The sequence below is a fragment of the Carassius auratus genome, unplaced genomic scaffold (genome assembly GCF_003368295.1).
Source record: "Carassius auratus strain Wakin unplaced genomic scaffold, ASM336829v1 scaf_tig00011564, whole genome shotgun sequence".
In the NCBI taxonomy this organism is placed as follows: Eukaryota; Metazoa; Chordata; class Actinopteri; order Cypriniformes; family Cyprinidae; genus Carassius; species Carassius auratus.
The window spans coordinates 73385-90860 of NW_020524217.1; the positions used below are offsets into that span (position 1 = coordinate 73385).

The 17476-nt window shown below is 38.0% G+C and overlaps 2 protein-coding genes across 3 annotated transcripts in view; both read right to left on the minus strand.

Annotated features, from left to right (window-relative positions):
* Positions 1-5759, minus strand: part of LOC113073182 (NACHT, LRR and PYD domains-containing protein 3-like) — a 71364-nt gene extending 65605 nt beyond the window's left edge. The window contains exon 1 of the mRNA XM_026246060.1: positions 5688-5759. The gene's annotated coding sequence lies outside the window, so the exon portion shown is untranslated. The remainder of the gene's footprint in view (positions 1-5687) is intronic.
* Positions 5760-12048: 6289 nt separating this feature from the next.
* On the minus strand, positions 12049-16489 carry LOC113073183 (gastrula zinc finger protein XlCGF49.1-like). Of its 2 annotated transcripts, none has more exons than XM_026246061.1 (2): positions 16021-16489; positions 12049-13634 (listed from the first exon to the last, which is right to left on the minus strand). In XM_026246061.1, exons 1-2 carry the CDS (start codon positions 16196-16198, stop codon positions 12856-12858), a joined length of 957 nt encoding a protein of 318 aa, XP_026101846.1. In that variant the 5' UTR covers positions 16199-16489; the 3' UTR covers positions 12049-12855. The 2 variants fall into 2 exon arrangements, with proteins under 2 accessions (XP_026101846.1, XP_026101847.1); XM_026246062.1 differs by lacking the exon at positions 16021-16489 and adding an exon at positions 14843-14987.
* Positions 16490-17476: the final 987 nt, after the last annotated feature.

Genomic DNA, 17476 nt, shown 5'->3' on the forward strand with positions numbered 1-17476 from the left:
CCGGTTCAACACCACTGCCCAAGATGGCTGCCGGTCCAACGCCACTGCCCAAGGTGGCCGCCAGCCCAGAGCCACTGCAGAGGATGGCAGCTACAGTGGGTTTTCCTGAGTTGAGTCAAGTTCCTGTTGACCTTCCAGAGTCGGGTCAAATTCCAGTGGACTGTCCAGAATCAAGTCAGATTCCTGTTGACCTTCTCGAGTCAAGTCAGGTGCCCGTTGACTTTCAAGAGTTGAGTCAGTTCCCGGTTGACCCTCCTGAGTCAAGTCAAGTGTTCATGGACCCTCCAGAGTCAGGGTTAGTCACTGTTGACCTTCCAGAGTCAGGGTTAGTTACCGTTGACCCTCCAGAGTCAGGGCTAGTTCCAGTTGATCCTCCTGAATCAAGTCAGATTCCTGTTGACCTTCTCGAGTCGAGTCAGGTGCCCGTTGACTTTCCAGAGTTGAGTCAGTTCCCGGTTGACCCTCCACAGTCGAGTCAGGTGTTCATGGACCCTCCAGAGTCAGGGTTAGTCACCGTCGACCTTCCAGAGTCAGGGTTAGCTACTGTTGACCCTCCAGAGTTAGGGCTAGTTCCTGTGGACCTTCCTGAGTCGAGTCAAATTCCAGTGAACTCTCCAGAGTCGAGTCAGGTTCCAGCGAACTCTCCAGAGTCGAGTAAGGTTCCAGCGAACTCTCCAGAGTCGAGTCAGGTTCCAGCAAACTCTCCAGAGTCAGGGCTAGTCACTGATGACCTTCCAGAGTCAGGACTAGGTACCATGGACTTTCCAGAGACAAGGCTAGTCACCGGTGATCTTCGAGGACTGAGTCAAGTCACCGGGGATTCTCAAGGACTGAGTCAAGTCACTGGTGATCTTCGTCCTCCCGTTGGGCCGACCACAAGGACGTGGTGGTCTTCTCCCGCTCCGCCTTGGGGGACTCCGGCATCGGCCACGGGAACTTGGTGGTCTTCCTCTCCGCCCTGGAGGACTCCGGCATCAGCTACGGGGACGTGGTGGTCTTCCGCTCCGCCCTGGGGGACTCCGGCCTCGACCCACGAGGACGTGGTGGTCTTGCGCTCCGCCCTGGGAGGGTTTCTGCCGTGACCACATAGTGGTGATGGTCCACTGCTCCACACGGGGGGGGCATCACGTGATGTCCTTTATGGACCCATGTTTTTGTGTTTTTGTTTTCTTTTGCTTTCTGTCTATCTCCTTCTTTGGACCTGGCCCTCCGTCCCTCCCCCTGATCCTCCGCCGGTCCACCACCCTCCTGGACTCCTTGTTTTGTGTTACACTTCTCCTGTCTCTGTCTTTCCATTTTACCTGGTTGTCCTGTCGTTGTCTTTCCATTTTACCTGGTTGTCCTGTCTTTGTCTTCCCATTCTATTTGGTTCTCCTGTCTCTGTTTTCTGACCCTCCGTTCCTCCCCCTTAGTCCGCCGCTGCTCCACCTCCCTCCTACTTCTTTATCTGTGGGGTTTTCCTGGGTTTCAGGTGGAGCATCTGGCAGCTGCTCCGTAGGGGAGGGGGTAATGTCACGCTGTCAGTCTGTTTTCCTGGGTGTTCCCTAGTGAGCTCACTTCTTCTTAGGCACTTCACCATAGGCACTTTAATTCCTCTAGTCTGGTCCTGTCTTCACAGTAATTGCACTCCAATTAATCGCACAGGTGCAGGCAATCTTTTGTCATTAATGTCCTTATAAATACCTGTCTTTACCTGTTGTTTGTTTGGAGTCCTTACCCTTTGTGTGATATGTTCTCGTCTCCCGAGACTTACCCCTGCCTTCTCGTTCCTCCGATTTTTACATTCCAAACGTTTCATCCGGTTTCCTCTTTTGTTTTGTCTCCCAAGACTGTATATTTTGTGTTACCCTTTTTGTTATTAAAATCATACTTGCAATTGGATCTACCCTCTCCTTGTGTTTTCCTAAACACACATCGTCACACTCTCTTCTCCAAAATGCAACCATGTCTGCCGGGCAGAAGGGTAACACTTTGGCTTTACAGCTTGCAACGCAGTGCAAACGGCGGTTTGAAAACAGTGAACATAACCATACTCTGGCTGCCAGTACCTTATGGACATTAGGTTCAAAAACATTGTGTTTTGTGATACTGGAAATGTGGAAGTCATTAAATCACAGCTAATCAGTGAGATGCAAGCCCTGGGCCAACAGGCAACAACCAGTGAACCCTCTGCATCAACCAGCATGGGAACATTCTTGACAACGCCACCAAAGTCACCTGCTGCAAACACTGAAAGGATAGGTGCCGACTGTTCTACATGCAAGGGAGGACTATGGCAGGAGTTTGACACACGTATATTGGCTTTTCTGGGAAACCGGACAGCCACCACAGATGCATACATTGAAATGTACATGGATACAGATACATGGAAGAAAAGGTGATCCCAAGAAGTGAAGACCCTTTGCTATGGTGGAAAAGAAATGAGAACACAGCAAACTGGCAAAAAAATACCTTGGGATTGTCACAACCTCTGTTCCAGCAGAGAGGCTTTTTTCTAAGGCAGGAGCCTCTGACTTTTCTAGTCAGAGGCGAAATCGGCTGAAACCAAAACATTTTAACATGTTGCTCGTCTTAAACTCTAATCTACAGCTGAAAGATTAGGCAATCTTTATTAACAGTTGCAGTGACCTTACAGATCTTACTATCTTTTTGAGCATTGCTAAAAAATACAAAAATGTAGGAAGATGAGGAAAACATGGTCTGTTTAAAATGAAGAAATAAGTAAAAGTATGCACAGTTCATTTTGTTAGTATTTTAGGTTATTAAGAGTTGTTATGTTATTTAATCAATATTTTTTGTAAAATATGGAGGTGGGACAATAGAATTTTGAAGAATAAGAAAAAAACTGCTTGTTTAAAAAAGAAATAAGTAAAAATATGCACAGTTTATGTTGTTGGTATTTTTGTTTATTTAATTAAGATTTAAGTTATGTAATCAATAATTTTTGTAAGAAGGTTGTTTAAACATTTTATTTGTTAAATTTGCTTTTCTAATAAATGAGTTATAAATGGCCAGAATGCGTATGTCATTTGCCTTTAAGTGTAATAACAATATATACATATATATATATATATATATATATATATATATATATATATATACATATACATATATATATATATATATACTTTTAAAATTAACATTATTTAAAAAATTACAGACACTTTTAAAATTATAAGCTGTATCGATATCGGTAAAATTGTAACAAAAAGTATCGGTATCATATCGCATGGAAAAAATGTGGTATCGCCCATCCCATCCCCGTGCACTAATTTAAGGGGTGTGCTTTTATGCTGGTGGCTTTGATGCATCACTGGAGATGAAGACCACATATAGCAAATCTGCTTAGAAGGTAAACTTGAACTGCCTGCGCGATTTAGAGTTTCATGACTAAACTATATATTTAATGTTTTCAAATGACAGATCAAAGGCTTTAAATTTATGTAAACAGTAAGCATTTTGTAGAAACATGGAGACCTGACATAAACTCACTTTGTCAAAACAGCTATGAATTTTATTTATTTATAATGACTAGATTTATGAGGTCAGGACTCTTCAGTGCTGTGTCATGTCAGTAACTTTTTAAAGATTAAGTTTATATAATATAATAATTATTAATGCAATTAACTTGAAACTTTCTGTATAAAGCCAACTTATGTCTATTCTAATTCTAATTATGATCGACAACTCACCTCCATTCATTGGTCTTATCAAACATAATAATGCATTACAGACATGACCGTTACCGACGCTTCATACTAAATCATATGCATACCAGCACAAATGTTTATTACATGACTGATACAGGTCTACTGCTGTGATTTGTTTCAGGCTTACCATATTATAATATATTATAATATAATATAATATTCATTATAATAACATTTCAGAAACGGCATTCTCAATGAGAACATTGCAGAGATTTAGTGTGCATTTGCTGTTCAGGTAAGAACAAGCAGACTGTAGGACAAATCACCAAAATGCCTTTTGCATGAGCAACTCTGAATATCGTGTGCAGTCTGTCCAATGGAAGGGCATGACGTCACATTTGGGGTGACATAAATGATCAAGAAGCTATAAAAGCATGTGCCGTGCAGCTGGCATCAGCTTCGAAAAGAGAAGCAAGCATTGGCAGGGGTCTGCCTGAAGTATAGTATTGAGATGCAGCTTCGTATTCCCTCTAAGAACCATGGCTACATGCGTAACCTGAGACGTTTCTCTTCAGGAACTCGAGCTGTGTCAAAATGCTATGGGAAACGAGGTGCCCACGCTGTCAGACTTCCAAATCCCTGCCTAGTGTGTATCCAGAAGAGCACAGCTAAGGCGAGAGAACAGAAGAGCCAGAGTGGCTCGCATATCCAGGTCATAGAACTTCACAAAGGTGGAGGGCGTGGACAATTGCAGATGTCCAACATGAATAGACCTGCTAAGAGACCACCATAACCCAAGTCGACTGATCCTTGACCCCCAAGGAATGGGGAGATCAGAGGACTCGTAGGTCAGGTGATAGCCTCAACTATCCAATGACTAAAGTTCTGCTTAGTTGGAGGAATAATCCCACTTTGGGGGGACAATAGCACACATGCAGTATGTCTTTCTTTCTTCACAGGAGAACAAGAAGGCAGTCTTTATAGTCAGAAGTCGAGAGCCGCTAATGCCACAGCCAAGTACCAGGGGGAACATGGGACCATATTGGAGGCTTAAGCCTCAGCACACCATGGAGAAAAAAGGCCCATCTAGGCCTTGCCAAAATTCTCCATATCTGATTCACTACCACAGGGTGAAGTATCAAATCCCCAGACCTCGGCCCCAAACTCGACAGGGCATCTGCTCTTATATTAACATATACTGCTCTGAGTGAGAGGAGTTTGTCCTGGGACTACACAAGAATCTGGTACACCAGCTTGTACAAGGGACATGAACGCATGAGCTAACATGAACTAAGACTTGTATTTTTTTAACAAAGATTAATAATTTCTGTAGCAAATCTAGCTATTGCTCATTGTGAATGTTAATGGTTAACTAAGAGATTGTAAAGTGACACCTATGGGTCTTTATAGTTCTTTTGCACTTTAATCTGTGCAAAACCTTTAACTTGTATATTAACTATATAAACAATATATATTTTTGTATTGCTTTATTTTATTTAAATGTTCAGTTATTTGTGTTATTAGAAAAGAGGTTCTATATTTAGAGTACAATACTATATTTTGAGCACATTTTTTAACTAAATTTCAATACAGTCATAATACGGTTTACGTGATAAAAGCATGAGCAATTAATAGCAAAAGGAAAATTTGATACCGGCATATCCCTAGTGTGAACTGAAGTAAAACAGTTTTATTGAAGTAGAACTGTTGCTCATTGTATTAAATTTAGAATAAAGATTTTGAGTGAGTAAAAAGTGCATGATGAGAAATACTGAAATCACAGACTCAATAACAAACAGTAAAATGAGAGAAACAGTGATTTCACATGGTGTGACGACAATATCAGAATGAGCAACTCTCCATGATTCATTGACAGACAGACTTAATCATGTTTGATCACGACGTGAAGAACTTTAAATAAAATCATCAAAACAACTTCAGCACAGAAATAAACTCTCAGAAGCTCAGAGTGACCAATTACACATCAAAAGAAGACACTCATATATGAAAATAACTACAGAAAGATCAAACACCCACCTCAAACAATATTTCTAGATATTTCTATTTTCTCCTTTGAACTGTAGTTGAACAGCAGCTCTGAAATTTCTTTCACTTCTTTAAAATAAGTGAAACCTACTTCCTGTTTTCTTTAAGGAAGAGACATGAGAATAAGAAGAATGACAGTAATACACACACACACACTGATCCGGTTCCTCATAAAAATGATTTTTCAGGAAACTGTACTGCTGTAGTTGCACAAATACTTCAGCAAGAGCTGACAAATTCTGACAAATAATGGAAAAGAAACAGTAATTTTATGTGCTTGCTGGTGTGAATGAGGTGTTATAGATCATTTGGAGATTGTGTTAAACTCAGAAACCACAGAATGCACACAATTAATTAATTGGCTTTCCAGCCAGATTCATCACTTGTAATTCCATAAAGCAGATTGAAATACTTTCCACATCATTAGTAAATGCTGGTATGGACTACATATTGTCCTCTGTCTCCATTTACACATATTTTGTTAAAATGTTCAGTATAATTATGAAAGAAACCGGCTTGACTGTAGTTCCATGGACTCTCAACTTTAATTCCTGATTTCCCTGCAAACAATAACAACCCAGGCACCTCCAATATATGCATAATGATGTCACAGTATGTCTGGTCTGTCTATCCCTGGGTGTCCACTAGAGGTCTCACTTCCCCTTATCGTCACTGTTCATTGTTTTATTCTGTTTTCACTTACGTCGTTTGCACTTGTCTTTAAATACCTGGGTTGTTTCTGTCCTTGTTACAGAGTCCTTGTTTGATGTCAGTGCATTATATGTCCGTCACTCTTGCCTTGTCTTGCCTTGCCCTGCGTTCGTGTCCTGTTTATGTTCTGTTTTGGATTTACTGGTTTTGACCCTGCTTTGCTTGATTACCCGATTGGATTACCCCTATTAAAGATATATACCTGCACTTGGTTCTCTCGCTTCGTTCCTGCAACGCCGAACGTGACAAATGAAGGGAGATTGAGGTCTCTGCAGTGCAAAAGTGGGCATTTCTGTCTTCAAATAGATAGGTTTCTATATGATGCAATGAAAATTATCCCCCTTACCTAACCCCACCCCTAGACCTACCCGTCTCCATACATGAAAATCCTTCACCTTTCGGCGAAATTTGCCGTTTTGAAACCAAAATAGGTGACCTATGTGAATCATGTAGATTTGATGATAATTTTTTTTTGGGAGCGGGGGGGTGTGATTCATATTCAATGAACTGCGAATAGGTGTGCGTGCCAGAAGGGAGTGCGAGATTCAGTGAACTGCGATTCAGTGAATCGCGAACAGGTGCGCGTACCAGTTCGGGAGCGTGACTGACAGATCCGTAAAACCTATCATTAAAATTAGACTGAAAATCTACACCAATAAATATTCCCGCTCAATCCACCTTTCACTCCCACCATTTGACTGATGAACAGTAGGCTACAGTAATCATAATAATAATAATAAGTAATAATTTTTGACTCATATCTGAAGTTAAGTTTCTCCAGCTCTCCCCAGGTTGGCAAAATAAGCATCTCAAAATGTATCAGATTGATGCTTGAAGATTTTTCTTTAAATAAAACCCCTAGAGGGGTAATATCCTTCTCACCTTTTTCACCTCTGACCTGTTTTCATGCCTGCATCTCTATGACATCAGCCAACTGGGTAACATGGGGCCCATTTCACTAAGGAGGTTCAACCAACTCTGACTTTAAACTTGAACTCTGAGTAGACTTACCCTGAGATGGGAAACTCTTGAGTTTTCGGTTACAGAACAGCTGAAATAAGTTGGTTTAATCAACTCTAAATTGACTGACTCTGAGTTAAGCACGTACACTAGGGATGGGCATGATTAATCGACGATCGATAATTGATCATTAAGATTTTCCTCGATCATGTTAATTTGTTATCGATTAATCTAAAGCATTTTTTTAATCTAATGCAGGTTGCGTTGCGTAGTGCGAGTCTTCAAGCAATTAAATGAATTTCACTGTGTGGCAGCAATTAAATATTTTACCACCATGGGGCAATATTTGACACCCTACTCGGTTATCTGTGATCTTCCGTTTTGATTTCAAAGAATAATCATGAAGATGTCACGGCGAAGTGTGGCGTGGGACCATTTTGATTTAAAAAGCGAACTAGTTAACTGCAAACATTGCGATGCCGTGTTTAAGTACAACACGGCCACGACTCAAATGATGTACCTATGCATCCCGGCAAATTTTCATGAGGCTTTAACCCTTTCGAGTCGATTAACGCATATATGCGTTTTGAGTCATTTTCTCCTGATAACCCCTGATAAATTACACTCTCAGTTTTAATCGTACAGATAAGAGCAATACATCAATCGAATCTGTAAAGGGTCTAGTTTTTTTTGGATACAGACATAATAACAAAAAACCTTTGTGCACTTATAAAATAAAGATAACAAACAAGGTGCGCTGTCTACAGTCTTTGTCTCCGCTGATCGTCATGTACAAACATTTCATTAAAATGAACCGTAACTCCGTGAATACTCAACGAAGAGACATGAGAGAGATATCTATAGAAAGCCTGGAATGTTTACTTTTAAACTAAACAAGTGCTTCCGAAAAACAAATATTCTGAGATAAAGTAATCCATATGAAAACAACGCAATGTCTGTTTTTCATATCTTCCTTCATTATATTTAATGTGACCACGCCCCCGCGCTTTTTCAAACTGAAGCGCGGGGCTTGAATACGCCCACACAGAAGAAAAGGCAGCGGGTTTTTTTTATTTTACTGTTTGCTTCGCGATGAGAGGACTAAGACATAATTCACCCCAAAAAGATGTGATGTGGTTGATGATTTGAGAAATGGATTTCCTCAGAAAAAAGAATGAAGCACTTTATTCAGACTCAAAACGCATATATGCGTTAATCGACTCGAAAGGGTTAAGAACGCCTGCTAGCAGCTGCAGGTTCCGCTGCTTTAGAGCACTGCATATGCACGCGGATATATGTTCGGTTTGCCTGAACGTAGTTTAACTGTCTGCCACAAGTTGATCTTGTAATAAAGGTCTCACCGAGGAAAAACACGCTGTATTTTTGTATTCATTGCATTTTTTTATTATAAAAATTAAATAATTAATTATATTATAAAAATATTAATGATTAATCGATAGTCGATCGTTAATTCTCCCGACGATCGACTAAGAAAATTTAATCGAATGCCCATCCCTAACGTACACCACAACTATAAAAATACATTATCAATGGAGCACCGATATTATGATTCACCATGGCAACAGCTCCCGCCAAAAAGCTGTTGGCATACTTCAGACTCAATACAAATGTAATTCTTCCCAATGTTATAATATCTCAGGTTAAAACCGGACTGAATGTTACATTACGGTACATTATTGTAGCTCCTATATGCTTCAGATTTATAGTAAATATAGTAAATATAAGTAAATATCAAGACAGTTAATAATGTCGTTATTGCTATGTGTCACGTTACGTGATGCTTGAAACACGGCGAGAGAACCAATTGCAGGTAAGTATGATTTATTTAGGGATAATCCAGAGGGGTAAACAGTCCAGGCAGGGGTCGAAACCAAAACATCAATCCACAAGGCAAGAATTGACGGACATAAATAATACTCTGACATTAAACAAGGACTCCGTAACACAGACGAAGACAGACTGGGTATAAATAGACAAGAGGATAATGAGGGAACAAGAGAACGGTGGGGGACAATCAATTACACAACAAGGAGGAAGGTGACCAAATAAGGGAGGAGGAAGTGATCTGGTGACAGACACTGTGAGCAAGGAGGACATCTAGTGGAACCCCAGGGAACAACAACCCAGACACTGTGACACTATAATTTCTGACAAGCAAATACTTAAACTATTAAGAAAACATACAGTTTCTGATTCAGAAGCACCAGAATGTTATATCAAAGTCGAAATTACCTTTTTTTTTTTTATAGTATTTGTGCACAGCCAGCCTTATGACTGTTGTGACAGTTGATGTATGATGCTGCTGATATGTTATCTTTGTTATTGAGTGCACCAGAAAACACGTCAACAGAATCGTGAACGCACTCACAACAGACCCGGAAGAGAAGACAATGCTGAATAAAGACAGAGAAAACTGGATCGGGCTTTCTGGGATGGTACTTAAATGGTTCAGGTCATACTTAGAAGGGAGAGGCTATTATGTGAGTCTAGGAGAGCATAAGTCTAAGTGGACGACCATGACATGCGAAGTCCCACAAGGCTCAATTCTTGCACCGCTCTTGTTTAGCCTGTATATGGTCCCACTAAGTCAAATAATGAGAAAGAACCAAATTGCTATCAGCTATGCTGAGGATAAACAGATTTTCCTAGCCTTATCTCCACATGACCACAGCCCCATTGACTCCCTCTGCCAATGCATTGATGAAATTAATAGTTGGATGTGCCAGAACTTTCTTCAGTTAAACAAGGATAAAACTGAAGTCATTGCATTTAGAAACAAAGATGAAGTTCTCAATGTGAATGCATACCTTAACTCTAGGGGTCAAACAACTAAGAATCAAGTCAGTAATCTTTGTGTGATTCTGGAGACAGACCTTAGTTTCAGTAGCCATGTCAAAGCAGTAACAAAATCAGCATACTATCATTTAAAAAACATTGCATGAATTAGATGTTTTGTTTTGTTCATGCCTTTATACGGTAAGAGAAACAACCAATCAGAGCTGCGGTCCGTAACTTTTTTTTTTGTATTCAAAGTATACAAAATGTATATAATAAGCGAGCATTATATATGTAGTAAATAAAAGTACAGTTTAACATTTAAATGCCAGTATAAAATACTACCATATTGATATTGATATTGTAAATTATACAAATACAAATCACATTATTGATGGCTAACTGAACCGGACCTGTCATTTAACAATTGTTAGCTTGATTGCATCACCAGCATTTCTTTTTCTAAATAGCTAGTTAAGTTATGATGTAAAAATATGATGTAATGCTGTGTACCTTAGATAAAATATAAGCATAGGCACATAGGCTTGATATTTATCCTGCTTGAATTGGTTCTAAGAAAGGCACATAACTTCATAAGTATACTAAACTAAACTTTCATCTGTGAATATAAAATATTTTAACTTAATTTCCTCGACGGCAGCTGTCAAATGTAAAACATCAGTGAAGCAAAGCTGATGGCTATATGTGAAAATGTGATTTGATGCACTTGTTTGATAACTTGTGGTTAAAGCTCAGCGGTCAAAAGCTGCAAATGCACTTTGCAGACACGCCGCACTCACTGTGGCAGAACGATTGTTTTGGTTGGCTACCTACTGTATGTACTGTATTATGTGGATGACAGTCAGACATTATGTAGAATTATTCAAATTAAGCTCTGATAGCCTCATTTTGGAATGATCTGAAGCAGTTTTATATGTAAAGACAGTAGAGCTGTCAACGAATATTCTCAATTCGAAAATATGTATTTGAATAGTAAAAAAAAAAACGGATTTCGAAGGTGAAAATTTATATTGGAATAAAAAAAAAACAATTGGGAAAAAAAGGCCAGCGGTAGTAGAGGCGTGGTTGTCTGCTTTGCGAGTGGGCGCGCTAGCACGCCTGAGGGTTCAGGGACAGGTCACAGCCTCACAGGAGTCGCACTGTCTGGCACAGCATCACTCCTGAAAGTTGACGCGTCTTCATGGAAGATGCCAGCAAGTGCAGAGCCCAACTCGACTGCAGCAGAGACAGTGAGGTAAAATTGTTGACCCGCGAGATAAAGTTGTATGCAAGCTATTTAAGATACTGTTAGCATATCATTCGACCACTAGCAACATGAGGTCACATCACAAAAATGTGCACCCAAATGAGCATGGCATAATGTGTGGAACTCCAGCTAAACAGATCACGTCTTGACACTTAATGTTACTATGCATCGCCCACCGCATCCTCTTTGTCTGCAACACGACAAGAGACCATAACGGATAAAATAATTTCATTCATTTGTACGGACATGAGACCGATCAGCATCGCGGATGGGGCACGCTTCGGGGAGTTCTGTCAAGTAATGGATCCGAGGTTTGATTATTTATCGTTTCATGTCAAGAAAAAGTTCCATGTTTACCACAGCCAGCTCACTCAGAATATTCAATGTCAGTTCTATTTGCTGTAAAACTTGATCTAATATTAATAATATTTGTTTCAATCACTGAATGAAGCCAGCTATATTTGGGACCACAGTCGCGACCTTAAATTGCTTGCACAAAAATGTGTTTGTTCATTTAAACCGTTATGCGCAGAGAACGTGAGGGTGAGAGAGCCTGAGGTCTGCAGTCTTGGTCATTAGTTAATTTCCTTGTTTTTGTGTAGGTAATACGTCGTCATATATGTTTAAACTTAAATAGACTATCTATACAAGTAGTTATGTCTCTTTGTATTATTTTGGCCTGTTATTGATGTAATGTGCGTCATTGACAACATGCACAACCAGATGTTCGAATAGTTCGAATATTAGTGTATTTTTTAGAGGGAATATTCGAACGTCATTTTTGAGCAATTTTGACAGCCCTAAAAGACAGTCTCTGTGGGTTTTAGAGAGGATTCCAGTCATGCAAGGAAGAGGTCAAAATGGAGTCTGGCTTTAGCTCATTATCTTGAGAGAGAGAAATCCCACTTTTATCTTGTGATTTTCGCTGTGAGATTCAGAATGTGTGTATCCATTTAATACATGGATGAACAATTACTCATCATTCTTATTTATTGAGAAGCACCCGATACATGTGGCATGCAGGGCTGAGAGCCACGGGAACCGGTGAATATTCACACAACTTTAAGACAAACAAACAATAAAATGCAAGTAAAGCAGCAACCCATCAAGAACGACTGCTGCATAAAAAAAACATAATAAATCACAACATGAAGCCCAGGGGTCTCATTTACATAACTCTACATACATTTCATCCTAAAATTGTACGTATGCACAAAAGCTAGATTTTGCGAACGCATGGTTTTATATTAATGAGTGGAATATTTCATGTAAATGTGTATATTGAAATGAAAACAGATTTTAAAATAATAATTCTCACTCCAGGAAAAAGCGTGTGTATGCATGGTCTAGCATGTCTGTAAGGTGCGTACATATTTACAGCAAGTATATATAAGTATATATAAAGTTTATACGCAATTTCTATGTCTATTTTGTGCGTATGGAACGTTTATAAATTAGACCCTTGGCCTGTCCGCTCTCGTCTTGCACGGTCATCACTCCTCCTTTTATCCTTCTGGATCTCCTTCCTTGAGACTTGCTCTGTTTCCACAGCTCTGTGTGAATTTTCATGTGGCTATTAAGGTATCTTTTTTGATTGAAATGCTTTCCACACTGTTGGCAGATGAACGGTTTCTCTTCAGTGTGAATTCTCTTGTGCCTGTTAAAGCTTCCTCCTTGAGTAAAACTCTTTCCACACTGAGGGCAGGTGTAAGGCTTCTCTCCAGTGTGAATCCTCATGTGCCTTCTAAGGCTTCCTTTTTCAAAGAAACTATTTCCACACAGTTTGCAGGTGTAAGACTTCTCTCCTGTGTGAATTGTCATGTGGGCATTCAAAGTGCATTTATGTGAAAAACTCTTTCCACATTGAGGACAGGTGAAAGGCTTCTCCTCGGTGTGAATCCTCATGTGGACTTTAAGGTGTCCATGTTCATTGAAACTCTTTCCACACTGTTTGCAGCTGTAAGGCTTCTCTCCAGTGTGAATCCTCATGTGGACTCTCAGCTTTCCTTTATGGTCAAAATTTTTTCCACACTGTTGACAGGTGAAGTGACTTCTAGATCTAGCCTTCTGAGCTCTTTTTTCTGAAGAGGTCTTTGCTGACTGTGAGCAACTAAATGATTTTTGTCCAGATATGAAATCAAGATGTATTTTATACTGATCTTTATCTTGAATTTCATTCAGTTCTTCACTCTTCACTTTCAGGTCTAGGGTGGAAAGAGATAAATAAAGTTAACACACTTAAAAGAAATAGTAGAACAGAAATTAATAATAGCCAAATCTGCCATGTATGTCTAAAAAGGAGCATCAAACTCAGCTGGTTAAGGGTCACAGTCCTGCAGAGTTCAGCTCCTACAAACCTACCTTTGGTTTTCAAGTAATGAAGCCCTTGATTGAGATGTGTTCAATTAGAGTTGAAGCTACTCTGCAGGGCTGTGGTCCTCCAGGAAACAAATCTGACATCGCTGTTATATCCCTTAAATGTGGTCTTTACAACAATGTTCAGTTTTGCAGAGAAACTGTTTATTAACAATATCAGTCAGGATTTAAGCTCCATTTTAACAAGCAAAATGTGTTTATTAAAGTTGCAACATCTCACTTCTAGATGAATCAGACATGCAATTATTTTATATTTAACAAACAATGAACAATACCCCTACCAACAAACCATGAATGTGTTAGAGGTGTGAACTACCTCCAAACAAATACACAGGGCAGAACCAGGCCTCTGGTTAAGGTGGTAAGAGACACATTTTATCCAAGATGAAGAAAAAGACAATCAAGTTTCCAAATGAAGGTAATACTTATTATAATTAACTACAAAGGTTTAACAAACTTGAGCCAATTTTCAAACATAAACACGAACAAAATTAGACGATAAGAGAGAGAAAGTGAGCAACTTAAATACACAGAGGTGATCAGCTGAATACAAACAGATGCACTAATGACTGATGGAATTTGGCCATAAATCAGCCATAAATCAGACTGAAAGATAAATCGTGGATTTAACGGATGAGGTAAAGTTTTATAAATGTTGTGTTTGATGTCATAATTTTATTTTATTGAATTAGACACGATTAATGAAAGATTTAAAACTAAGTATTTAGTCATAGATGTTAGAATATTTGTCCTATTCGATGGTGTGATAACACAGCACAGTTTCAAGTGTTCGAATCAAAAATAATAAATGTTATTGTGAACTTAACAATATCATTTGCAATAATGATATGAAAACGATTACCACTTGTTCAACAAATATATTCACTCATGTACATTCAAACACAACAATTGGGCATACATAGCAAACGCGAGTTCAACAAGTAGATTACATACAAAGTCAAAGGAAAGATGCTAATCTTGTTGATCGTTATAATAGCATACATTTTCTGTAAAGTTAAGAATCAAAACAAATCACCTTTCGAGTAAAACACAAGCGAGATCGGCATCTCTTTCAAGTTAAAGTTTGCCGAAGCTATCTCGATCAAATGCAACACTGATATTGATCCTCGCTCTTTCTCTCCTCTTGTCCCAAACTCTTCTCGGGTCGTTTGGTTGGCCCGTACGCTTACGTTTACGGGAGATGTCCTTGTCGACAGAACCAGCGGCAGATGGTAAACTGTGATTATTTTCCATAAATAAGTAACACAATCCACCATAAAACATGCAAGAAGTAAATAAGGAACAGTTTGAAGCAAGCTAGTAGTTTGCTGGACGCTAGACACTACTTCCGCATTTGTCCACGACACTGTTGTCATATGGTTTCTACATCAGTAAGACGGGTAACAAAGGGGAACTAATGTCATCGACAGGCGACTGTACTGGCCCGTGTCACAGTTTATAAGGGGAATTTTCTCATGATTTACAAGTAGTTGAAAACATTAGAGATATTGTTAGTAATCAGCTGGACAAAATATATAACACTAGCCTAGTGGTTTTTGGATATTTACTGCGAATATCTTACAAATTGTATCTTTAATATCTCAACTGGTTTGAAACTTCACATATTTATATTGGTTTTCAACCAGCTCGCTACATCGCCAATATCGTTACATCCCTATTTACTACTGATGCTATTTACTACTGAGTGACATACAGGACCAAAAGATGACGGTAATGCACTGGATTAGAATATGACCTTGTAAGAAGACACTGTGCTGCTTCAGTCTACTGCAGGTTCAGTCTATTACTGGAAAAGCTGCATTGTTTTAAAAGTAGCTGAACTACTGGATAAGCTGCTAAAAAATGTAGGAACGTTACTTGTATCTAGCTGCTGCCCAACAATAGGATTAACTTTAACTATTATTTATATTCAGGGATGTTAATGTTAGTAAAGCACTTTTAAGGATAAGTAGAAAAATCTATTACAGACATGTAATAACTCACATTTCACATTATGTAAATAAAGTGTTAGATATTGTTGCATAATCAAGTGATAGAAATGAAGGGTTTTTATAGTTTTTAATTCAGAAGTAGATTTAAGGGTTTAATAACTCTTTTGTTCAGACTACTTCTGTACTATCTTCTGTACAGCTGGACATTTTTCTGACATTTTAGATCAAATGAGTGAGTTCAGCTTTGAGAATGAAAACCAACCTGTATGTTTCTCAGTATCTTCATGTTTGACTCTGCATGTTTCTTCAATCTTCATTTCTTCACTCTCCTCTTTAATAAACTCCATCTTTATAACAGTGTGTGTCTCAGTCTCTTCATGTTTGACTCTGAATGTTTTCTCAATCTTCATGTCTTCACGCTCTTCTTTAATAAAGGCCATCTTTATAATAGTGTGTCACATGGATCTCAGTTGTGATTTTCTGTTTAAGATGAGAATAATTAACACTAGAAAAATAAGTCCAAACTAAATCTGTCTGCCTCTCAATCAGCTCCTTAGTTCAGTAGTTTCCACACACTGTTGAGGGAGTCAGTCAGAGTGAAAGATAATGGACTTAAATCACCTGAAGAGAGGAAATAAATAAATAAAAGGTTATTATTTGTAATAAGAGTATATTTGGTATTTACCAATTTGTAGATTATATTTAATAGATTACAATTTGATGAAAACATTTGTAGATGGTTTATCAAAGTTATCATTACTAACTTAAAAAAAATGAAAAGACTACGACAAAATAAAAACATGTACAATTAAAACAAGAAATTCAAATAAAATAAAAAAATAAATATATACAAGTGGACAAGAATACAAAGAAAAAAAAAGAAATGTCAATGTTCCAAAAGACAACATACATGAGATCACTTTTTAAATAAATTTATATCTTTATCACATATAATTGTATCTTTAATTTTTTTTTTTACTATCATTACATTTTATAGAATACATATACGATTGAAACTTTCAAACAAGGTTTAGAATAATTTATTTTACTTTTCTTGATACGAAATTTACCAGCATTAAGTTTACAGATATACTTTTTGAATAAAAATGAAATAAAACATCTTTTGAAGGCAAATCACAACTTTTTAACCAGTTTTCTCTTGGACAAAAAACAAGGATAAATCTTCCCAAAAATGCTAGTCATATAGAGAAATGCAATATGTGATACCTTGTTAAAAAAATGTGATATTCAATATGTGATACAATATTGTTTAAAGTTTGTAAGTGTGTTTCAATTATAATTTAAAATATTTTAATGAAAATTATTTTACCAATTGGTTTCTTTTTTTCTTCTTTTATTTGAAAAAGAAAGAATCATTATAACTTCTGAAAGAGACCAGCAGTGTTTAAACATTACATAAAAAGTAAATGTCACAAATCAGAAAATGTAATTTTAGCACAAATGTAAACATACAAAAAAAAATATATTAATGAAACTGATTTTATATCATTGTAACTTAGCTTTAAGTATTTCTTCATATACCACTGCAACACCTATAGTCTGAGAACGTTCATACATGATAAAAGGCAAGTGAACAGTCAGTATAAAACAAACAAAGAAGAAAATAAAGAAGATAAAATAGATAAAATAAACAGTAGTATTCAGGTACAGAAATGTACTGAATAAGTGTGAATAACACTCTATCGTGTTCACTGTAT

Bases quoted from the DNA above. Each gene is read 5' to 3' on its own strand.
- LOC113073183 (XM_026246061.1), bottom strand. From the start codon at position 16,198: ATGGCCTTTATTAAAGAAGAGCGTGAAGACATGAAGATTGAGAAAACA. The intron at 13,635-16,020 runs GTTGGTTTTCAT...TTTCCACCCTAG, and splicing joins AGATACTGAGAAACATACAG to ACCTGAAAGTGAAGAGTGAA.